We start from the raw sequence: 25112 nt of genomic DNA, 5'->3' as shown, positions 1-25112 counted from the left end.
ACATAAGCAAGCCTATATAGGAGAGATGATGCACCTCAATCCCATCCATCTAGAAAGCCCTGATCAGGATGAATAAGTGAAGATCCGTGGCCCAAGGTGCAGTACAAAACAGGTTGATTGGTCACAGGTTGTACGTGACAGAAAATTGAAACTGCCTGGTTACCATGTCCTCAGGTGGCTCCACTGGGTGCATTTGTTGCTTCTGTGAAGGTGGAATTTTTTTCTCACAGCCATTAGTACAGAAAAAAGGAATTTTCATTTTGCTTAAATGAGGCATCATGCTGTGAATTTGCCTAGTAAAATATGATGTGCTGCGACACAGATGGAATAGAATATCCACAGTAGGTGGCATGAAAAAGTCTGCCTTTTTGGATCCATTGGATTTGATCTATATGGAAATTATTTTGTATACAATTGTCCTTTTAACGCTGCTGTTTTGAAACCTAAAGTTATTTTGATGATTGAGACTTGAATGGTAAAATGGCTCCACAATTTCTTTGGTTTACTCAAGTGTATTTCAGTAACAGCAACTACTTAACTCATTAAAATAGCAGATCTTTTTCCATTTACACTGTGAGGGAATAAGGGAAGAAAAACACTTTCTGAAATAAGATGTTAGTGTCATGTCATCCTTTTTCAGCTTCACAAGCAAGCTCTGGTCAAGCTCTGAACACAGGGTTTGTCAAACTTTGATTGAAAGCTGCATCACGAGTGCTGTACATTGTTTTTTTCCAAGATTAAATCTTTGTAAATCTAAACATTATTTGAACAGGTTTTTTCAGTGAAAGTAACAGGTTTGTGACATTTTACTAATATAGTCATTTCATAGTTTGTGTTAGGATAGGCTTAGCATTTAAAAGGGAATGTTAGTGTGCTCCGTGTCTGTGTTAAAATTCTCCAGTCACCAGCAGCTTGTTAACTGTCAGACTCTGATGACAAACAAGGTCACAGACTGGAGGATTAAGACCTGGTCGATTACAAGATACTCAAAATGGAGCCATTAACGTAATAGACACAACACAAAGTGTTTTCTAAGAATTGTTTTCACTTCGCCCCAGCAGGACTAATAGCAAGTCTTGCTGAGGCGAGTTGAAAACAACTGCCACAAATAAAACATAAAATCCATCAATAAATTCATTTTCAACTATTTTAAGAAATGATAAATTGGGTCTGCAGAGACAGCTGATGATAAGGTCGTTGAAGCAGAGGCTAACGTTAGCGTGGAGAAAAGTGCATGACCCAAGTCCTTACAAGTCTTGGAACACTGAACATCAGTTGTTCAACGAACAGCGTTAGCTGCAAAATGTGCATGGCATGGCAACACAACACTGCGGGATTTTACTTAAAAGCAAAATATCAAGAAATACTGGTTGCACTTTATTAACAAAAAAAAAAAAGATTTGGTGTTTGAATCCAAACCATTCAGCTTCTGCTAACTGAAAATTAAATAAAATGTGTCAAAAATGTTCTTTTTGGCACACTTTAAAACAGTAAAGTTTCATTTAATAAAAATAAACAAAATCATTTTGTTGCTGAAAATGTAATCATTTTTCCTCTTTATCAAATAAATTATTGAGTAAGTGATGGACTAATTGATTATCAAATCAAGTATTATTTGTAGGCCTACTTGCTATGCGAGTCTGTTTTCTCCTGGCCTGTCATTCTCTTTGCTGCATGCCAGTTTTCAGCTACGACTTTTCTCTCTCTCTTCACTGAGCTTTCTAATGAAGGCATTGAAGTGCCTGAGAAAAACTGATCTGTGTGCTGTATCCAACCGGAATTTTAGTTTTTTTCCATTCTTTTTTATTTACTTATTTATTTTTTATATAATCTGTTATGTGTGGTCACAGTCAGGCCAAAGAATGGACCTGTCAAAATAATAGATACTTTGCGATGTTTGTCCTCCAGGAATGTGTTGTAATCATTCATGAGGATAAACTACCTCTTTGTTCCAATCATTGATCATAGCTTCTTTTTTTTTTCTTCTCTGTCTCTTTCATTGATGTTGTTCATGTAACAGAAAGTAGCACAGACAGAAGCTGCCTGGTCTGTCACTTGTAATTAATATTAATTATAAATGTAGTAGAATTTAACCAAAAACCCTCTCTATATATGTTGGTTCTGTGATAGACTGGTCACCTGTACAAATAACATTGTATTTTCTTCATTTTTGGTTTGCCTTTAACAAGCACTGTTATCTTAAAAACCAGAGTTGAGCAGGTTTGTCCACTAATAAGGAAAATATCATAATGTCTTCCACCAGAGGAAATCATTTCCATATCAGAAAAAAAGGATTAAATAGAGATACTACATTATTTGTATATTCCTGGCCTAACAAACATACAGACACACACACACACACACACACACACACTATACGCAATTTCTCCTGTATGCAAGATTTTCCTAATTAAAATCTACTTCCACCAATTGTATTTCAGTTTTCCCCAGGATTTCAGTCAGATTAAAAAAAATGTGGCCTGGAACTCAGAAGAACACTGGTGTCATATTTATTTTTTCGCCCTTCAGTTGTTGTTAGATGTCTATTTGATGATACCAGAATGGAAGTGATGGGTATTCTGTTGGACTACTGATAGCCACCTATCATCACTTTTGGTACTGACAGATCATTGGAAGCAGTGGCCATCCCACTTTGACTCAGTGGGGGATTGAAAGGAGCAGTAACAAGAACAAGGCTTCGTCCATCCCCCGCCTCCACCTTTCCCCCTCCTTTCCTCAGCTTCGCAGAATGAGACTTGTTTAATTTTAGCATCTTTGACGTACATTTGACATAGATTAATTCCAGAGGCTCTTTATGTCATATAGCTAGTCACTTTAAGACACACGCAGAGACACACAGCACAGTAGAGGGAAAAACGATTATTCAGGGAACCTTTTCTCCTGCAACAAATCGACTTCATCTTCAGCAAAACCTGCAGCAGACCCACTCACACCTCCTCTGCCATCCTCAGCATTGCTCTCTTCTCCTCTGCCCTCACTCTCCAAGCTCTCTCGGGTCTCAGACATGATTGCCTCTTCCTGTAAAGCTCCATCCTCTCACACCTTTTCTGCCCCTTCTTCACACTGCTTGACTGATTGGGAGAAATTGCATCAAAGACGACGGTAGCTCTTTCAACAATTTCATGGCCTAGTTTGACTCAGATGAGAAAGACGGTCAAAAAAAGGACAGAAGAGGTAAATCCTTTGCCACTTATTTAGTTATGACTCCTACTGGAAGGCTCCATTTAGCATTGAAGTTTTATGTGAAATTATGTTGCTGAATTTTTTGCTTATACTCAAAATTTTCAATAACTGATATTCACTTTAAATTTTCAATATTTCCAATTACAAAATCAAAAATTCAAGTTTTAAAATATCCAATTATGAAAAATTCAGTTGTTCAAATTTGGGACATAATGGTTAGCACTGTTACTTCACAACAAGAAGGCCTTTATGTGCAGAGTTTAGGTTCATTATGCTAAGGTAATTGGTGACTCTAAATTGTCTGTACTGTAGGTCTGAGTGTGAGTGGTTGTTTGTCTCTGTCTGTCTCTGTGTGTTGGCCCTGTGATGGACTGGCGATCTGTCCTGGGTGTACCCCGCCCTCGCCCAGTGTGAGCTGGGATTGGCTCCGGTACCCCATGACCCAGAAATGGATAAGTGGTAGAAGATGAATGAATGAATGAAACTTCAAATTTGATTGGCAGAATTCAGATGCAAAGATACAAGATATACAATTCAGCTCAAAGAAAAGCAATCATTTCTAGATTCTAGAGGTTACACCAACATCCAGGAACTCACGCTACACTACACTGGTCACGTGACTGTGATGACTGTGCTGGCCTGTAGCTGCGATACATCAGTGTGTTCCCCATGTTGGCATGGAGAAGTCGGCCCGAATAACAAATACATATTTTTTGAATAAAGAAAACTCAATTTTACATTTAAGTGATTTTGAATAACCATTTTCATGTTCACTGATGAGAATGTGATTTAACCTGTACCTAACATCTTGGAAGGAGCAACTTTTAGCGCTTATGCTATAGGTTCATAAGTGCTAACAAACCTTAGGTTGTCTCATGTTCAGAAGACTGGGGATGACCATGTTTCTTTAAGGAATGAACAAATGTCATTTCTGCTTTCAGTGCTGTAACTTAAAGAAATCTCTGCTTTTATTGTGAAGATTGTACCAATTAAATGTAACTAGTACAGCAGATCACATATCACCACCAAAGACAGAGGGAAAAATAGCTGCTACATAAAGTGCTTGGTTCAGTATATTGGACACTTAAAAATCCAAATTTTTGTTGGATTCATACCATAAAACAATCCCAGGTTTGGACTTTCAAATGTGAAAAAAGTTAGATCAGTAAATAACAATGGCTGACACCCAGTCAATTATTAGAATCGGTATCTGGAAGGAAAAAAAATGAAATAGCATATCTCTCTTCTCAAAGCTTTACTCAGTTTCCGAAACCCTCAATTGTTGCTTAGGCCCTGGGGTCAGAATTACTGCCTGGGGTATTAACATTGGTCTCGTAGTGTTAAATTAAGCCAAAGAGAAAACAAAAGCTTGGTGAAAAGCTTTCCTGACTTCACATTTGACCTGCTTCCCTGTCCATAGTTTTGAGCTGTGATGATTAGTGACATTTCAGGTTGAAGGATAATCTGGCTAAGCTTTGTCCAACATGTCTGATCAGCTCTGCGTGTGTTTGCTGCCTCCTCATCACTTTGTTCACGGAACTAAGTACAAATCAAAAATAAAATCTAAGTTGTAATCTAGCAGACTTATCCACAGTCTCACAGTGCCCTTTTGTGGACAGCCATTGTACAAAATTGCAGTGTTGCAATGTGTCCCTGTGTCATTAAATGAGCATACATTAGCTTTCATTAAATGAAGATTGCCTGGCGTTGTGTAATGCATCAGATGGGCCATAATAGAGCATATTCCTTGTCACTGTGGCAGCCCACAGTCACACAAAGTCAACATATGACACAGTATGGGAGGTGATAGATCAGCCTTACATTGTATACAGTCTAAGTACACAGCAGTCCTTTTAATAGAGTGGAGGAGAGGACCGGTCCCATATAACCCAAAAATGGGGACCATACTCAGTAGAACTGATCCACACTGTGATGAACAACATTGGTGAGATATTCTAAGGGGATCAGTTCGAAAATTATTTTGCGCCACCCAGAAACTGAGGGAATGTCGTCATTGATCCAGTGCAAAAGAATATTTTTCCTGGCTGCAAACGTCAAACTGTTATACAGTTGTTTGTTGGCTGCTGTGTCCAAATGGTCACTTGGAAGTTCTAGAATCAGAGACACAGGGTCCATTTCTATATGAACATGAAAAATGCTCTCCATTTCGCTTGTAATTTCAGCCCAATATCTTTGAAGTCTGTGACACGTCCATAGACAATGGGTTAGAGTCCCAACATCAGTTTTACACTTGAGACACAGAGGGGACAGAGAGTGGTTGAAGAGGTGCCTGCGGTGAGGGGATATATGTAATCTGTGTAAAATGTGAAGTTGCATTTCTGTTGTCCGAGTGCAAATTGAAATCTTTTTTGCAAGAGACCAAATGTTATCCCACTTTTCTTCATCTATGATCACGGACAGCTCCCTCTCCCACACACCTCTGACCCTCTTCGCGTCAGTCGTGGAGTAACTATTAAGGTCCGGGTACAGCGAACTCAAGGATACCTTAGATTGTTGTTGAAACAGCATTTTCTCAACAGCAGATATTTCAGGGTGATCAATAAGCGTTGTGCTATGCATGATATAATGTCTCGTCTGCAAGAACAAAAAGCTTTGACTTTTTTAAAATGGTTAAATCACTCAGTCTGCACTGTGATAATGCCGTCTCAGTGTCCATCCAGATTGAAGATTTACCCTCAACCCAAATCTTAAATTGGCACAAAGTTGGTAAATTTTAATATCAGGTAGGTACAGGCCTCCCATGGCACTTGGCAGATGTAATACTACCATCTTAAGCCTAGGCCTACGCTTGCTCCAAATAAAAGAGCTGAGTCAACCATTTATGTCCTTCAACATGCTTTGAGAAAACTAAATAGGAATCATCTCAATAGGATACAAAAGCCTAGGCAAAATGTTCAGTTGTGTAATGCATCAGATGGGCTATAATAGAGCATAGTGGCAGCCCACAGTCACATCAAAGATTTGAGGGGCACATACATTGTCCCATCTTTGCGTGTTTACTGTTCATAACCCTGTATGATAATGACTGCATCTCAGGAGGAAAGGGAGGATTGTCAGCGTCCTCTCATCATATTCTTAGCATGTAGATTAGACAAGCTTTGATCCATCTAATAAGCCCTCCTCTGGCACAGTGTGCGCTAGTTGTGGTTCACTAGAGCACAGAGAGGGCCCCTGCTAGGAGCTCCATCTGATGGATGGATGCTGCTGTCTTCATTCCTCTTCATGTCTATCTACAGCTTCAAGCAGGTAAGTGTCAGTGCGATGACCAAATTCAACACCGGTCCTCCTTTCTCGTTACCTGTTGTTTCTCATTATCAATCTATCATTTTTCTCTCTTTGTTACGCCTTCAGTGTCTCTTAGTGTCTGTTAGTTTCTCTTGGGCAGGATTCTCTAACTTTTATGAAAGTCGCCTAAATGCAACGTGATGGAATTAACGGTTAATGAAGTTCATTGTTAATCACCTTCTGTGTGACACAGTGATGCCGTGATTAGCACTGTTTCCTCAGAGCAGGAAGCTTCTGCATCTAATCCCCAGGCCTGCGGACTTCCTGTGCAGTTTTTATATTCTTCCTGATCCTGCATGGGTTCGTTCCAGGTTTTACAATTTCCTACCACAGTAGACGTGAATGTGAATAGTTGCTTGTCTCTGTATATTGGTCCTGTGGTAGATGGTGGGCTCCGCTCTGACCCAGCTGGGATAAGCTCCAATTCCCCCGTGACCTGACACAGTTCAGATAATGGAAGGATAAATGAAAACAAAATACTTTAATCAGCACACTCACAGAGAGTACACTGTGTTAACAGTATGCCAACTGTTGTAGTTCCACACCAATTACTCACAAGACAATCACAAATGCTGACCATGTGTCACTCACCTTTTCTTCATTTGACTTTCTCATATCATGTGATGTAGAAAATAGGCTGGCATTGGCACCAACAGTGTTATAAATACCTTGATTGCCCTACCCCTTCCTCTATGAAGCCATCTGCTGAGGATGAGAACGTTATGAGTGAACTTTCCTGTTACTTAGTGTGCACTGCATGTTACCATATTGTCCATAAGAAGTCGAGCTTCTGGGGAAAAAAAACTGGGGTTTTGGATCAGATTTATGTTATCTTGTCACAGACTGGAGCTTTTAGGAGCTCTCATTTCAGCAAGTCTTCAGAGGACTGAAGGGCCAGCTGTAATAGAGCGAGACAAGATGAAGTCATCAGTCAAAGATGGGGATAACTTAAGAAATGGAAAAGAGACAGATGTAACCCTGCTTCAACACTTTCATTCACCTGTCACTTATCTCATGGAATGAGCATAACTGCCAAACTAGCTGCTTTGAAAATTTGTAAAAAGGGTAACAGCCTGCTCTGATTCTGATAGGATGCAGTTGGATGTTCCATTAAGTGTTTTGTCTGAAGTAGAGACTTTTAAGGCCCCCTGTAGTCCAATCCTTTGACATCTTGACAGTTCACACTCCCCTAACTTCCTTCTTCCTTTCTGCCCACGCTTACACTCCTTTTCACACATACCCCTCTTCCCCCACTGTGAACTTGCCCAGGCCAACTGTGGTCTTTCAGCTGGAGCTGGGGAATTGTCAGCCTAAACAGCTGAAAAACAAGGGAAGTATGTGGCGGTGCATCTGTTGAGCATTTGTCAGTAGATGTTGGAACAACATGTTCAATTACATGGGGAGGAATAGACTTAGATTCACAGTGGGCTGTTCTTTTAAAAGCCTTTCTCATGAAGGACAAATAGAGGAGTCAATGCAGACTAAGAATAGGACTAAAATGATAGAGGGACTCTGTTAATCCTGCTTTATGGATTTATCATGATGTAGCCAATTATTTTTCTTTACTGTGACTTTAATACAACCGCATTAGGTTGTAAGGTTTCACCTTGCGCTTGCGCTTTAGTCTTTATCATATAGTCTGTTTTAGCGACCTCAGTGCTGGACATAAATATTCTGCTTAAACATATTGTATATCACAGTATTTGAGCTGTTAGCGCTCCTTACATGAGCCACATACTGTAAATAAAGATGGATGTAAGGTTTGTGATGTGGTTTTGAAGCTGCTGCACTGTCACCATCTTGGCAGTGCCTGAGCACACACCCAACTTCCTGCTTCAAAATTGGCAAAGAGGTGGTGTAAAGGAACTACATTCACTCAAAGAAGCCATGCCCTCAATAATAATAACTTTAATCCTTTTCAAAATCATCAGTTCCATTAAAATTTCACCGTGGTACATCGGTCATGACAGAGACAAAGCCTGTTCTCTACTGAGTTTGACATTGGGGTCTATGATGACTCAGTCACTTTGGGAACCACACTCATTTTTCAGCCCAGGAAGTTGATGCTTAGACTGTTAACCATCCTGTGATCTTGATCTTTGGCCTCTTTTAAATCCTTTTGAAAGACATCTTTTAATGTGTGCTTTTTCAGGGCTGGGGCATGAATATACTTCAAATTTCTTAAATCTATTTTCATATGAAGTTGTCCTCGTGCTTTTTTCAGTAATCATTTAATAATTTCACCGTCTTCTCTCACATTACTGAGAGAGTTCTGACTGTTTTCTGTAAGCAGTACACAGGAGAGCAGGAGACAAGTCGATAATGGCTTTTATTGTCAGGGAGAGGGACAGAAAAAGCCTGAGGTCTTTAGAGCCAGTCACCAGTGCTGAGGTGCTGACAAGGAGAGAGCAGAGGAGCGGTCAAAGCTGGGAGAGCAGTCAGGGGAAGAGGAGGTACTGATAGGGAGCAGGCAGAGGATGAGTGGATGAGTGACAGGCGGTTGGGTCGTAGCCGGGAGCGCAGACAGAAGCCAAGGACGCAGAAGCAGAACTCGTGGTCGGGGACGAAAGGCAGGCGGGTATATCAGGGAGCAGACATGAAGAGCAGGTTGGGAACAGGAGATCAGGCAGGAATAGAATGCTGTAGAGTCACTTACAATGCTAAAGAACAATCTGGCAAGGACTGAGTGTTTGCTACAGGTGTGCTGATAGCTGAGTGTGGAAAAGTACTGAGTCCAGGGTGAGAGACAGGGACAGACTGCAACAGTTTGATGAATGTTGTTGTAAAACCTTATGTTAGGTTAGGTGACATAGCTACATCTGTAATGACAACACTGACATCCCTTTAATGGGCTTTAAAAGTTTCCTCATTGGAGATCCAACCTTGCAGAGAGACAAAAATACAAAGAAAAAGAGTGACTTGAACTTCTAAATATGGAGGAAGAAGAAAATGAGAGGGACTAGCATTTATTCATATGACAAGGCAGGGGCTGTCGATGCAAGACTCAGTGTTGGAGTTGGATTGGCCAACATGCTCACAATGTCATCAGAGACACTGAGGTCTTGGCGTGCTACTTCAGACACAAACACAGCTTCTTGACAGATTTGTGTAATGATGTCAGAATGCTTGGAGAGGTTTTATGGACTTTCAGAGTCTTGTCAGCATTTGAGCAGCAGTCTTCTTTGGTGCAAAGCCTGTCTGTAGAGATGCAGCACAGAAGCAACACACACTAACGCACCTGATTTTACCTGAGGATGTCTCGTCACTGCACATTGTTTCACAGACACAAAAAGTATGATGTCGTCAACCTTTTGAACTCTGTCTTTTTTAGAAGGATTTCACAACCTTCTTCTGATCAATATTATTTTTCAGAACTGTTGTTTCCCAATTAAACAAAAAAATTTGTGTTTTTTTTTATTTTTCTACATTATTTTTATTGCAGTTTTTGTTTTACACACAACCAGACAAACATTGTCTACAAAACTAGACATACAACAAAACAGACACAACAGCTCTTGAATGACAAGTCAACATATGACACAGTATGGGAGGTGATAGATCAGCCTTACATTGTATACAGTCTAAGTACACAGCAGTCCTTTTAATAGAGTGGAGGAGAGGACCGGTCCAATATAACCCAAAAATGGGGACCATACTCAGTAGAACTGATCCACACTGTGATGAACAACATTGGTGAGATATTCTAAGGGGATCAGTTCGAAAATTATTTTGCGCCACCCAGAAACTGAGGGAATGTCGTCATTGATCCAGTGCAAAAGAATATTTTTCCTGGCTGCAAACGTCAAACTGTTATACAGTTGTTTGTTGGCTGCTGTGTCCAAACGGTCACTTGGAAGTCCTAGAATCAGAGACACAGGGTCCATTTCTATATGAACATGAAAAATGCTCTCCATTTCGCTTGTAATTTCAGCCCAATATCTTTGAAGTCTGTGACACGTCCATAGACAATGGGTTAGAGTCCCAACATCAGTTTTACACTTGAGACACAGAGGGGACAGAGAGTGGTTGAAGAGGTGCCTGCGGTGAGGGGATATATGTAATCTGTGTAAAATGTGAAGTTGCTTTTCTGTTGTCCGAGTGCAAATTGAAATCTTTTTTGCAAGAGACCAAATGTTATCCCACTTTTCTTCATCTATGATCACGGACAGCTCCCTCTCCCACACACCTCTGACCCTCTGCGCGTCAGTCGTGGAGTAACTATTAAAGTCCGGGTACAGCGAACTCAAGGATACCTTAGATTGTTGTTGAAACAGCATTTTCTCAACAGCAGATATTTCAGGGTGATCAATAAGCGTTGTGCTATGCATGATATAATGTCTTGTCTGCAAGAAGTGAAAGAAATCTTGTTTGGACAATTTATAGCTGTTAGTAAGCTGTTCAAATGACATAAGCTTACCATCTGAGAAAAGGTCACTGAGAGATTTTATATTCTTATCAGACCATTGCCGAAAACCAGGATCTGAAGAACCTGGAGGAAAAGCAGGAATATTCATTATTGGGGTGAACATGGATGTTAAATTTGGTATTCCTTCAAGACGACGCACAAGCCACCATGCCTTAAGAGTATTGATTGTTATAGGATTTGTACAAAAAGCTTTGACTTTTTTAAAATGGTTAAATCACTCAGTCTGCACTGTGATAATGCCGTCTCAGTGTCCATCCAGATTGAAGATTTACCCTCAACCCAAATCTTAAATTGGCACAAAGTTGGTAAATTTTAATATCAGGTAGGTACAGGCCTCCCATGGCACTTGGCAGATGTAATACTACCATCTTAAGCCTAGGCCTACGCTTGCTCCAAATAAAAGAGCTGAGTCAACCATTTATGTCCTTCAACATGCTTTGAGAAAACTAAATAGGAATCATCTCAATAGGATACAAAAGCCTAGGCAAAATGTTCAGTTGTGTAATGCATCAGATGGGCTATAATAGAGCATAGTTCCCCTGCAGTGAAGGAGTGATTGAACATATTAAGAAGAGGTTCTATGAGAATATTTTGGAATATTTTAATATTAAATTAAAATCACCACCAACAATGACAGTGGAATTCGATAGGAATGGAGCTAAGTCAAGAAATATTTTGGTGAGGTGACATTTGTTGACCTTGCAAAGTACCCTTGACTATCACATAGCGACCCTTCAATTTAGAGAAAACACAAGAAACTTGTGCAACAAAAAATGGACCAGACTCAGTGATCACCTTCCTAGCAACAAACTTTGGCCCTGCTCGATGTTCCCTACAGATAATATCCAACTAGGCCAGTGAGCGGTGATAGCTATCATGTCTTTGGGGTCATCAGGTGGGAACCTCCTTTCGTCGGTGTTTCGTCTAGTTAGGCCCACAACACCTTCAGGAGGCTAGACCGTGAACACTGGAGTCCCAGAGTCACCCCCTAATGTCAGCCATCACCACTCCTCACACAAAGACAACTATCTCAAACATCACAGCTGTCAACTACTCTGACCTCTCACCAACTGCACCAGTGAAAGCAGGGTGGGGATACAGGCCCTGGTTTCAGTAGGGGGCATGAAAGTATAGAGGGTGCAGGAGGTGGAGGACAAGCTACACTAGCAGATTCAGCAACTAAACTCACTTGAACAGCCCTATACTCAAACAAACCCAACACACCGACAAAGGCCAACTCACCTGGGCTCATATCCGTAACACAATCAGATACTATAAAAGGTATTTTTTTCTACATCATCCTTCTTTAGACATGTAGTAATTTTTCTCTGCTTAATAGGGTTGTGGATACCCCGTACATTCCAGGTGCACACTCGCAGCCTATTCATTAATAGCATTATTCATATATCAGACAGAACATATTGAGCCAATAGATCCACCACACTCAAGTAAAATAATAATAATAATAATAAAAGGAAACAAACAAAGAAAAAGAAAGAGCTATGTATAGTGTAACATATCATAACACACAGAACTAACGATTGGGCAATCACCCTACTGAACATGTAGGAATAAACCATCCTTCTCCTGCCTGTGGCTGGGAGCCAACGGGTGCAACAAGCACTAAACCCGCGCCTACTCATAGAGATTAACACCGTTAAGTACATGGTGAGGTAGAACAGTTCACCTGGTTGATTATAAGCGGTAGAAGAGACTCAGTCACATATGCCTGAACCTGGCAAATACTCACACTGCCTCATGAAGTGCGGTCCAGGCGCAGTATTAAAAAAGGATAATCCGGTGGTGTGTAGTCCACAAATTCAGGGCAGCGAGTCCACGAATGTTGCAGCTGCCTCCAGTGTATTTAATCTCTTCTCCATGCCAATGACAGTCAGCCTCAACATAGCGGGACATAGAAGGGCATATTCTACATTTTTCCTCCTTAGACAACTTTCCACCTCATCAAAGGCCTTACGTTTCTTGGCCACCGCCGCTAAGTAATCGTTAAAGAAGGAGACCCTGATATGGTCTGCTGCCTGGTTCGGCTCTGTAGCAAGGTGCCGGGCCGCTGCCATCACTTGTTGTTTATCAGCAAAGTTGTGGAGTTCATGATGATGGGCCTGGCGCGTTGGGTAGCGCCCGACCTTGCTGCTAGGGAGCGGTGTGCACGGTCCAACTTGATCTTCCCCGTTTTGGTTGTGAGGTTGAGATAGGAGGGGAGCCATGTCTCAATGAAAGTCACTGGATCCTTTCCCTCCGTGCCCTCAGGCATCCTGAACAGACAAAGTTTACACCTGTGGCTGCGATTCTCATCAATATGATCTGCCATATCCATAGTTTGTTTCTCAAGTTTTGTCACCTTAGCTTGCAGCGTGTCTGTCGTGTCCTCCACGCCTGAGATCTGTGTCTTGGCATCTCCGACCTGTGTCCGATCCTGTATCAAAGATGTTTGCTCATGTATGGCAGCCAACACAGTGTCAACTTTAGCATCAAATGACTTTGGTGATATTGTCAGTTATCTTGCTCAAAGCCAAGAGAATACTCGGGTTAATGTTGCTCCCGGTTTCCCTAACTTCAGTGGCACACTCTACTTCACTAGCTTCTTCAGGCTGAGTCGCATTAGACTCCACAACGTGTTGCTAGCATGCTTCTCTGGACCGGGCTTTTTCTTTAAACTAGGCTTGGAGTGAGGCATTTTCAAAAAATAGTCATCTAGGCTCATTATAGAGCTATGCATGAATACGATGTTTCACCAGGTGAACATGTATTTCAGACGGATGATTCAATAGATCCCACCAGAGCTTAACCAGACAAGTGTTCACACTACAACGCCATCTTGCCCCCCCGCCTCCCAAAAAAAAGGTAAAAAAAATAACAGAATTCAACAGTATTTCATTATTAAAATATATTTATCTATTTGACCACAGAAAAATTCTCATGATGTTGTTTCCTGTGAACATGTCGAAATGTGATAATATCAAAGTTTGCTCATTTCTGCATAGTTACCCAATCACTGAATCAGTGAGCTGTTCATCTTGTTAGTAATCAATCATTTTGGCACATATTAATAATCATGACTTCCTAGTTATTCCTACACATTCTCTTCAGTTATATATGTAAATTCAACTGTGGATGTGGCTTGCTTGGATTTTGGTCCAGATCCCATTGATCACTCGTATGGTTTAGCCACAGAATCAGTGGACTGGTTCACCATGCTGTTCAGAATGAAATATCTATTAAACTGTTCGATAAAATATTTGCAATAGATGCTCCATGTTCATGTTCCAAGTGGATGAATCCTTGATTTTTACTCCACTTCCATTAGCAATATCTAAATGATAGAGATTATTCATGATGGACAACTGTATGTTCAGCTGAAAGTGATCTTACAAATCAAATAACTTCATAAATGATGACAATTTGCTAGTTTCTTCTGTTTCACATATTTATAACCTGCCCATCTTTGTAGTCTGTGACTTGGACAAACATCAGCCCTCCCCTTTTTATAGACTCTGTGATTCAACAATTTATTTAAGATTAACTGGCAGATATTGATCATCAAAATAATTATCTTTATCTCTGTAAGATTAGACTTCATTGTCATTCAGCCTTAAGATCACAGATTTGCTGGTGAGGCTGCAAGTTCATGTCACTAAACATGAAACTGTTGGCACGTGAGGACGAAATGCAGATTAAAGTGTATGTTTCTTCTTTTTTTTTAAAACACACAATAGCCAAACCCTAATACAGCCCCTGCTTTCTGGGTTCACTGAACTCATAAATCAAGAGAGAATTAGGACCATTTTAACATAGACTTCAATACTATCTGACTTCTTCTCAATCGGTGGAGTCAACCCCTGATGACCATGTGTCAAAAGGAACTTGCAGAACGACTTTTTTTTTTTAAACACACAGTAGCCACACCCTAATACATAATAAAATGTGTGTTTCAAACTGATTTAAATAAAGTCCAAACATGCATCACAGTTCCTCTGGAGATAAGGTCAGAAATTGCAGCCTTCATACAGCTATAGAGTTTGTGCCTGCAGAAGGATCACGTCAAAGCCATTTGATCAAACTGCTTGTATTGTGATGACCTGATCCAATGTCTGCTCTTCATTCCACAGGTCGAGCACCCAGTAAGAGGGGAGATCGTGCTCTCATCCAGTGACCTCCACCTGGTGCTTCAAGTTGAACATAATCAGTGAGTATTCTCTCCTGCCATGTTGGCTGCCTCCTCTGGATTCCACCAATGATGTATGAAGCCTGTTGCACTAATATATGACATGCTCCTCAGTTACTCAGGTTACGCCGCTTTCTAAAGTTGAGGTTGATCAAAATGAGAGGCAGCTCTGTCAAACAAAGTTCACAACTGGTGAAGGTCAGTTTGTTCTTTGATGACACCAAGGAGAGTTTCATCTGTGTGCATTGACTCACAAGGTGGATGTTATTAAAGATTATTAAATCTACGAAAGAAGCCATTTGTCTGACCAGGTCATATTTTCTGGTGAAAAGTCTTTCTGCAAGTTTCTTTCGACACCGAAAGGTTTTCTATCTGATGGCCATCAGGGGTTTACTCCACTGATTGTAATAAGAAGTCAGGTTACACCTACCTGTGCTTACATCTAGACAATCTGGCTAGATCCAGTGACCACTGAGAACAGAGCAGTTGACATCCAGGAAAGACGGGAGGGCTGCAAGGAAACACTGGCTGATGGTAGCGGTACCGAGGTTGGAGAGAGCTAGTTACCCTTTCCACACATCCTCATAGCTTCTACTATGGGGACTCCCCAAACTAACAATGAGTACTCTAAGGTTAAGACAGCCCAGTGGTCGACTGAGAGGCAGGATGGAAGATGGATCAATTAGGACGGATGACACGGCAACGACTGGAATGGAAATGACTAAGGAACAATGGATTCTGAGAGGATACAGCTGCAGTTGGTCCAAGGTTACTACCTACCAGGGCCTGCGGCTCCACCAGGGGAGGAAGAAATTTGGCGGCCACAGCGAGATGCAAACTTGCACTGCGCAAGCAGGTCCGACAAGAAGGAGTCAGAGCCAGCTTGACCACCACAGTGCTACTGATGCCACCATTGCATTCGGCGAGAGTGCTCAAGTTCACCCTTCCCAACAGGATTTGCAACAGCTGCAACCTATCCCACAGGAGACACACCAGAGCATTAACCAGGGAACCCTTCATTGGAGAGGCAAAGAAGCCAATCAGGAAACCCAAGATTAAGACAAAGACAAATGGAGTAGCTTCAATGGGACCCTACACGCAATCTTCTGTGGCACCTTAAAAGGCAGCACCGTCTAAGCTGAACATCTAAACCAAATCAAATCAAATCAAATCAGATTTATTTGTATAGCGCCAAATCATAACAAAGTTACATCAAGGCACTTACACTACATATAGAGCAGGTCTAGAACAAACTCTTTATAAAATTATTTAAAGAGACCCAACACATCCCCCGATGAGCAAGTACTTGGAGACAGTGGCAAGGAAACGGCCATTTGCCTTGACTGGTTGGGTTGAGAGTGGGAGAGACAGACAGAGAGAGAGAGGGAGAAAGAGAGGCACAGGGGAGGGCGGGGGGTGTAGCGTAGGGTGAGAATGAGAGCAGGAGAGGGGATATTCAAACAGGTGTAGGCAGGAACATGTTGCTGCATGAAGTTCATGGAGATGATGCTGTAGTACAGAATTCATGAAGATATGACAGCAGCAGGTGTTTCAGGAACATGGGATGGTGATGAGTCACCACCTGCAGGATGAGGACAGGGAGAGAGAGGAGAGGAACTGGGAGAGACAGAGACTTTGGCAAAGCATGGTTAGTCAATGCAGTACACAAGAACTGGGAGAAACAGGGATTTAGGAGAAGTGTGGTTATTGTCAGCACCTGCAGGGGGGAGGGAGGGGGAGAGAGAGAGAGAGAAGCTCAGTCCTTCCCCCAGCAGTCTAGGCCTACAGCAGCATAGCTAAGAGAGTTTTTAACTATCAGCTCTGTCATACAGGAAAGTTTTAAGCCTGGTCTTGAAAATTACTAAAGATTCCGCCCTCTGGACCGATACTGGAAGTTGGTTCCATAGAAGAGGAGCCTGATAACTGAACGATCTGCCTCCAGATTTACTCTTGGAGACTCTAGGAACAACAAGTAAACCTCCATCTACAGAGCAGAGTGGCCTACTAGGACAGTAAGGAACTATGAGCTCTCTGAGATATGATGGAGCTTGGTCATTGAGAGCTTTATATGTTAAAAGAAGGATTTTGAATTCTACTCTATATTTTACTGGCAGCCAATGAAGAGCAGCTAACACAGGAGAGATGTGATCTATTTTCCTAGTTCCTGTTAATATTCGTGCAGCAGCATTCTGAATCAACTGAAGGCCTTTTAGAGATTTGTTTGGACATCCAGATAGTAATGAGTTACAGTAGTCCAGCCTAGAAGTTACAAATGCAGGTTTCTCAGGTGGAAGAAAGCTGCCCGACTAACTTGTTTTATGTGAGGGACAAAGGAATGACAAATGTCCTGGTCAAAAATTACTCCAAGGTTTCTTACAGTGGAGCTGGAAGCCAAAGTGATGAAGCCCAAACTGATGAGATGATTAGATAGTATTTTTCTGAGGTGCTTAGGACCGAGTACAATAACTTCAGTTTTGTCAGAGTTGAGAAGTAAAAAATTTTGAGTCATCCAGACTTTTATGTCTCCAAGACATGCCTGCAGTCTGACTATCTGAGTGACTTAATTTGGCTTCATTGATAAATAAAGAGTGTCGTCTGCATAGCAGTGGAAGTTGATGCTGTGTTTCCTGATAATGTTGCCTAGAGGAAGCAGATAAAGCGTAAAGAGGATTGGTCCAAGTACCGAACCCTGCGGGACTCCATGACTGACTACAGTACATGAGGAGGAGCTGTTGTTAACATGAACAAACTGATGTCTATCTGATAAGTAGGATTTGAACCACCTTAGTGCAGTTCCTTTAATTCCAATTTCATGTTCCAGTCTCTGTATTAAAATATTATGATCTATGGTGTCACCGCCTGGAGAACCCAGTCCATCCCTCCAGCATGGAGCAGAGCAGTCACTACAGCTGCAAGGCTGAGCTTCATGGTCAGGGCCACGTACGACACTCTTCCCAGTCACCGGAACCTGCACCTGTGGTACGGCACAGAGGAGACATGCTCTGCATCTCCAGCAAGCCAAGTCTGCAGTATATCGTCTCTGGGTGCAAGGCGGCGCTGATGCAGGGCTGGTATAGATGGCGCCATGATAGAGTGCTATGCAAGTTAGCTGAAATCCTGGAGGCACGCGGACTGGAAGCTAACAACGCCAGCCCATTAACATCACAGCAGCGGATTCAGTTCATCCAGCAAGGGGACGAAAGCCAGAGCGGCAGCTCAAAGCAGCGGTCCCTCCTTTCCCCGGGAGGTGAATGGAACATGATAGCTGACCTTGACCACCAGCTAAAGTTCGCTCAAGACATCACATCTACCACCCTCCGGCCAGACATAGTCCTCTGGTCTGTCTCCATGAGGACAGTCATCATGGCAGAGCTGACAGTCCCTTGGGATGAGGGGATGGATACTACCTTTGAGGGAAAGAAGGAGAAATACACCGACCTGGCAGCTGTTCTCATGTTCTCAAGCAGGATGTAAGACAACCATTTTCCCAGCAGCAATCAGGTGCCGAGGCTTCACTGGAACCTCCATCCAGCGGCTCATGCGGCGAAACATTGGTGAGGGGTGGCTCCCGGGTGATGACCCTGCAGCGGGCCCACTGGCCCGGGAGGTGTGACAGGCAGCAATGCCTTGCAGGTTACACTTACCTGTGCTTACATCTAGATTGTATTGAAGTCTATGTCAAAAAGGTCCTATTTCTCTCTTGATTTATGAATTCAGTGAACGTTTTCCTAAAAGGTTCATGGTCTCAGTCTCTCCTTTACAACATGCCATTTTTTTTATTATGGTTCTATTTAGAGGAAAATAGACCAGAAAGCAGGGGCTGTATTAGGGTTTGGCTATTGTGTGTAAGAAACATACACTTTAATCTGCATTTCGTTCTCACATGCCAACAGTTTCATGTTTAGTGACATGAACTTGCAGCCTCACCAGCAAATCTGTGATCTTAAGGCTGAATGGCAATGAAGTCTAATCTTACAGAGATAAAGATAATTATTTTGATGATCAATATCTGCCAGTTAATCTTAAATAAATTGTTGAATCACAGAGTCTATAAAAAGGGGAGGGGTGATGTTTGTCCAAGTCACAGACTACAAAGATGAGCAGGTTATAAATATGTGAAACAGAGGAAACTAGCAAATTGTCATCATTTATGAAGTTATTTGATTTGTAAGATCACTTTCAGCTGAACATACAGTTGTCCATCATGAATAATCTCTACCAGACTTTATGTAAATGCTTCATTTAGATGTTGCTGATGGAAGTGGAGTAACATGAACCTACAGAGTACAGAGCAGGTCAGATCCAGCCCTCACTCCTCCTCAGCTCCACCTTCTCCTCCAAATTGATTTTTCTTCTTTAGACCTGGAATAATCTTAAGGCAGTGGTTATATCAGTGCTTCCTCCACATGGCAGATGTGTGATGAACGAGTGTGAAAAGTGTTGAGGCATGCCTCAGTCCCTCAGTCAGAGGCAGAATCCACAAGGTGGAGGATTAGGCCTTAAAGAATGTGGGAAACAGATTGATGTTCCGAGACAATGGTGGTATCCATGAAACAGATGGGCAGTAATGAATGAGCTGCACTGGAAACATAACCTGACACAGTGACTCCTGCAGGACAACGAGCAGGAAGACTCTGAGTTTATTTTAGGCCAATCCCAGTGAAGCAAAAGTTTGGTCTGGACCAGAATGTAGGTCAGAGAACGAGGGACACATTTGGGAGAAGCAGTTTCTCTGTTAAAGGAGAAGTTACTGGGAATGTTACTGGAAACTGAATTTATTTTATCTACTGGGCCTCTTCCACTGGGACTGTACTGGAACAAGTCCAGGAAGCAGCTCAGCGTTTCAAGACCAACATCATTACTTCTACACTAATGAAAAGAGGAGAGAATTAATCAGCTTTAGATGATTCAAGTATCACTTTATTCCAACAAAGTACGCTGTCGTCAAGAGACAGCATATGTGTCTTTGTGTGCATGTGTGTATGCACTTTGGTCATAGACTTGACTGAATAGCCAGAATGGTTTATCAGTGGCTCACGCTTGTGTGTCGTCACTCCAGTTTGTGTGTTTATGTGAAGTTGGAGTTCCTACAGTTTGTAGTGCAGGGCCTCAGGACATCTGACATCGTTGTTGGTCAGGTCCTTAGACTAACAGCTCAACCCACATGAGGGTAAAGGTCATTAAAATGTCAGGATCAGAGCTCTGCTGATGCAATGAGGGATGAACCAGAACAGTCCGTGTAAACCAGTCTGAGCAGGTTTTGTGTGTTAACCAGTGGTAGTGTTAGTTAAGTATGGTAGTGACAAACAAAAGTAACAGTTAGCATGTTAGCAATCAACACATTCAAGTTCTACATCTTTAGAACCAGAAAAAAACTTAAGTTTAGTTCAGATTGAGACATGACAAAACTCAGTCAGCTGAAGTTCTTGTGACATGATTGAAAACTCCAGAGCTGCTACTGAACTGCTGTAATCCCAGCTGCTATTTCCAAGGTGGAGTATGAGCTTTGTCATTGCCTGAGCGGAGTGTATAACATCGGTAAGACTGGTTGTTAAATAGATAGTTGCGCTGATGAAGGCTAAGTAATTCATTCGATCATTTGGAAAAGGGCTCATCACCATTCTCACAGGTGTAAAGGTTGATCTCAAGAACTTATTTTCAGTTTTCCTGAATTCTTATGCTCGATCACAGCAACCTCAGAAACTGTAGGATTTCCTTTTCTAAAAAAGGACAACTGTCTGTTAGCTAAGTATGAGAAATTATCTGCTTACGTTCCTGAGAATGACCATTTATGACCGATCATGCTCACTGGGCAGTCACAAGTCTGAGGCTCAGTGATTGCTGTTGTGTTGTCATTGGTTGGACAGGGGAACTGCATGACTTAGCAAGAAGTGGAAGGTTGGATGTGTGGTGCTTAGCCCTGGTCACCAGTTTGGTTTATTTTTTTTAATAAGTTATGAAATTTAATTCTGTGCAGATTCAGAGGTTTCGGCTTTGTTCCAGTTGCTGGATCCATCACTGAGATATCTAGAGTTTCACTGACTTTCCCATTCAGAGGAAAGCAGAGTATGCATACTGTAAGGACATGATTATTGTGTGATTGTGCACAAACTGAACTCAACTAGATGGTTATTTATTTGATTTGATTTGATTTGATGAGTAGCGGATAACATTGTTTACACAGCAACACATTTATGTGTGTATGGAGACAGCTCAAACGTGTTCCTCATTAAAGCGGAGTGATAATAAGTTATTAGATATAAATAGCATCAAAACAATATGATTCAATTTTGTGCAGGCAGCTTTTGTTTCCTCACATCAGTGCCTTACATACTCAGCTCGGGTGCTGGCATGACACGCAACCACATTATGTTGAAATAGCATATTTATAGTGTAAGCTCGCTTTATTTTAATGAAAACCTTGATTACGCTGCTTCTCTGCAATGATACGGAGGGAAATGGGCAATACGTGCTGTCCATTGTGTGCAATGATGAGATAAACCCGCCACATGTGTCTGGGTGGGCTAATTGTACTGCTATACTCCAGACAGTAGCCCTGACAAGGTGTTAATTAGGACTAATGTCCTTGGAGGGTCTGACTTTCCAAAGTAAGCGTTTGGAGCACTTTCTAAGATCTCTTCTGAAAACAGTTTTTATCACCCCACTTCCTCCACAGATTTATAGTTAGTTTGACCTCAGCCTAAGCCTGACAGTGACCCCACTTTAATAGTGACTAACATCAATAATAAACTTTGTTCTCATAATCTGCTTTAATCTAGTTTGGGATGGCAGGTCTGACCCAGCTGAGCCTTTTTTCTTTCAGTTCCCAAATCCTAAGAAAAGCACCCTGACTTGGAACTGCTTCAGATGGCAAGATGAAGGGATGAAGGGAGTGATGAGAGGATGAGAAGAAGGGGCTGGGCTGATGCTGCAGTGGGTTAGATAGATTCCAGGCAGGAAATAGAGAAGAGCGTTGATGAAAGGGGACAGAGGGTTTTGGGTTATGTGCGGCTAGACCTATCAGACCTGTTTCCCAAGTGCTGCGTTTGCTGTTTGGCCAAAGCGCTGCTAAAGTAGCTGTGCAGCCTACAAATGTTATACAGTACATCTTTTTCTACACACACATGCACACACCTGATGGACACCATATTCCTGTTCTCCAATGTGTTAGTGTCCCAAAAGACACAACACAGCTTCATCAGTCACTCTGTGACCTTCCAAAACTGAAGGTCTGAAACCGACCTGTACCAGAACTCAGTCCTGCAGGATTGTGTTCTCATTTCACTTCATACCTGTCCACCATGAATGATGGCTTATGCAGCTCACTTAACAAACCTTCTCCATATCCTCAGGCTGCAAATTCATGATCAACAGCACAACAACACGTGACCCACAACACAACACAAAGCCCAGGAGGAACTTTGAGACATCTCACCAAGCCCCAACTCTACCTTTACTGTGCACTCATAGGGCTGGTGTTTATTTCAAATAAAATATGACAAATGTGAAACGTCAGTGTCCACAGTGACACACAAAGTGTTTTGTCCTGACATGTAGTTGTCCTGATTGATCATCACTTCTTGTGTTTCCACTTTTCCCTTGATGCTCTGACAGAGGCATGGCCAGTTGACAGCACATTTTCCAGGTGACGGGCCCTGAACTGACCTGAGGGGCAATTAAAGTTGGTGTGAAAAACACGAAAGGCCATTTCTGTCATAGCTGAGGAATGTGTCAAGGTTAGCTGTTAAGCCATTTTTCCCTGTGCCACTGTTAAGCCACATGTTCACTTGTTTTGGCTACCAGGACCTCCATAACTATAGCTTTTTGATTTAGTATCAAATTGGTTTGATTCTGTTAAGTCAGTGAACCAAACAGCTTGCACCATGTTTGGACCAAAATGAAATAGAGCTACTTATTGTCTTAGACTGAACTAAAAGTTAAAAGTCCAGTTGAAATCGATGTGTATTGCAAATTTTGTTTTGTTGAAATGGAAAAGTTAAATCAGTAGAAATGAGACTACAAAATATTGACAGATGGTAGTTTGTCTCCCGTTTCACATTGCATTGTTTTGTTTTTTAAATATAACCATAAAAACCCTGAATGCATGTGTTTTTTACTGTAACTATGACAAAAAGCCGATTGTTTGCAGACCCTGTAAGCAAAACCATTCCAACAAAGTTCAGTCCAACAGACAGGTCTGTTGGACTGAACTATATAGGTCAGTTCTCCTACAACTTCCTTGTCTGACATGCTCTGTTTTGTGTGGGATCACTCATGTGCTTCCTTGTTTGAGTTAGCATGTTTGTGGTCGTGTGTAATTGCAGCCTCAGATGCTACTTCTGTTTTTCCAGACATCTCAGGAGGAAGAGTTGCATAATTACATTAACTGCAACTCCTTGATCGATTTTTCTCAAGATGCCATATTCAAAGTTTAACTCCAGCTCAGGTCCATGAAAACTATAATCACAGCTAATTTATTTATTTTCCCCATACAGTCCATTGTGAAAGGTGAGCAATGTTTAGATGTAGCTATATGAAACAGCACCTGGAACCTGGTTGCCATGGTTCCTCTATTGTCTTATCACGATGTCCCTGCTCCCAGCTGTTCATTGTGATGAATGTCTTCTCTCACCCTCCTTTGTCTAAGGCTCAGCACAATATGCTCATCTCACAAATGCGCAAATCTTAAATTACCCCAAAGCCAGGTTTCGTATGATAAGAATGTCTGCAGCTCTTTCAGTTTCCTGTAGCAAAACACAATATATAGTTGGCCTTAATTTAATTTAGGCCATGGTGGGCATGGCAAGTGTTGGAGTCATCCATTATAAGATACTTCTGCAAGTAAGCTTTGGTCGGAGTCTGTGTGAGGACTGATGGAGGGGAGGGAAGGGGGGATGATTAACAACATATGGCAAAACTTAATGTGAGGAAGTATGTGTGCAACAGTAGGATGTGTGCATCTGTTGCATGTTTCCTTGTGTCTCTGTCCATCAGTAGGGCAATGGGTCATTCCCCCCTCCCTCCACCATCCACCTCCTTCCTGTCACTGTCCTGCTGCCAACTCGTGGCAGTAGTTAATTTGTAGACTCAACAAACAGCTGTCAGGCTTTCGGGTTTTTGGTGTTGTTGCAGCTTGCCAATAAATACAACATTTTTGCAGCAGAGCCGTAAGACATTACAGAGAGTGATCTGAGGGAAACATGTTCCTACTTACAATGCATATATTTTATATATGAAATGAAGAGTTTTTGTTTTCCTTTTTACCGTTTACCAACTCTCTTTTTTCTTTACTGCTTTAAAGCTGAGTTGTCTTCCTATAGACTGTAATAAAGATGCTTTACTTTAAATAACATCCAGTGTGTCAAGATGGACAGAGCTGCTTTGTATCAGTTCTCCTAAACTGCTCTGGGATCAACCGCTTATCTTCCAGGTCAAAATATCAAATCAAATCAAATCAAATCAGATTTATTTGTATAGCGCCAAATCATAACAAAGTTACATCAAGGCACTTTACATATAGAGCAGGTCTAGACCAAACTCTTTATACATTTATTTAAAGAGACCCAACAGATCCCCCGATGAGCAAGCACTTGGCAACAGTGGCAAGGAAAAACTTCCTCTAAGAGGCAGAAACCTCGAGCAGCGGCCATCTGCCTCGACCGGTTGGGTTGAGAGTGGGAGAGAGCAAGAGAGAGAGAGAGAGAGAGAGAGAGACAGGCATTGGAGGGGCGGGGGGGGGGGGGGGGGGGGGGGGTGGTGTAGGCAGGAACATGTTGTTGCATGAAGTTCATGGAGTTGAGCTGTAATACAGAATTCATGCTATATGGGACCAGCAGGTGTTGCAGGAACATGGGATGGTGATGAGTCACCACCTGCAGGATGAGGACAGGGAGAGAGAGGAGAGGAACTGGGAGAGACAGAGACTTTGGCAGAACATGGTTAGTAAATGTAGTATAAATGCTTAGAACTGGGTGAAACTGTTTTTTTTGTTGT

General features: G+C 41.9%; 1 protein-coding gene across 1 annotated transcript in view; it reads left to right on the top strand.

Annotated features, from left to right (window-relative positions):
- adam19a (ADAM metallopeptidase domain 19a) overlaps positions 1–25112 on the top strand; it is a 173785-nt gene that overhangs the window by 67114 nt on the left and 81559 nt on the right. The window contains exon 3 of the mRNA XM_029526173.1: positions 15064–15140. Within this exon, the coding sequence (XP_029382033.1) occupies positions 15064–15140 (77 nt within the window). The remainder of the gene's footprint in view (positions 1–15063; positions 15141–25112) is intronic.

This window comes from Echeneis naucrates, chromosome 18 (assembly GCF_900963305.1).
Source record: "Echeneis naucrates chromosome 18, fEcheNa1.1, whole genome shotgun sequence".
In the NCBI taxonomy this organism is placed as follows: domain Eukaryota; kingdom Metazoa; phylum Chordata; class Actinopteri; order Carangiformes; family Echeneidae; genus Echeneis; species Echeneis naucrates.
Note: the sequence above shows the minus strand (reverse complement) of the source record. Positions and strands in the feature narration are given on the sequence as shown.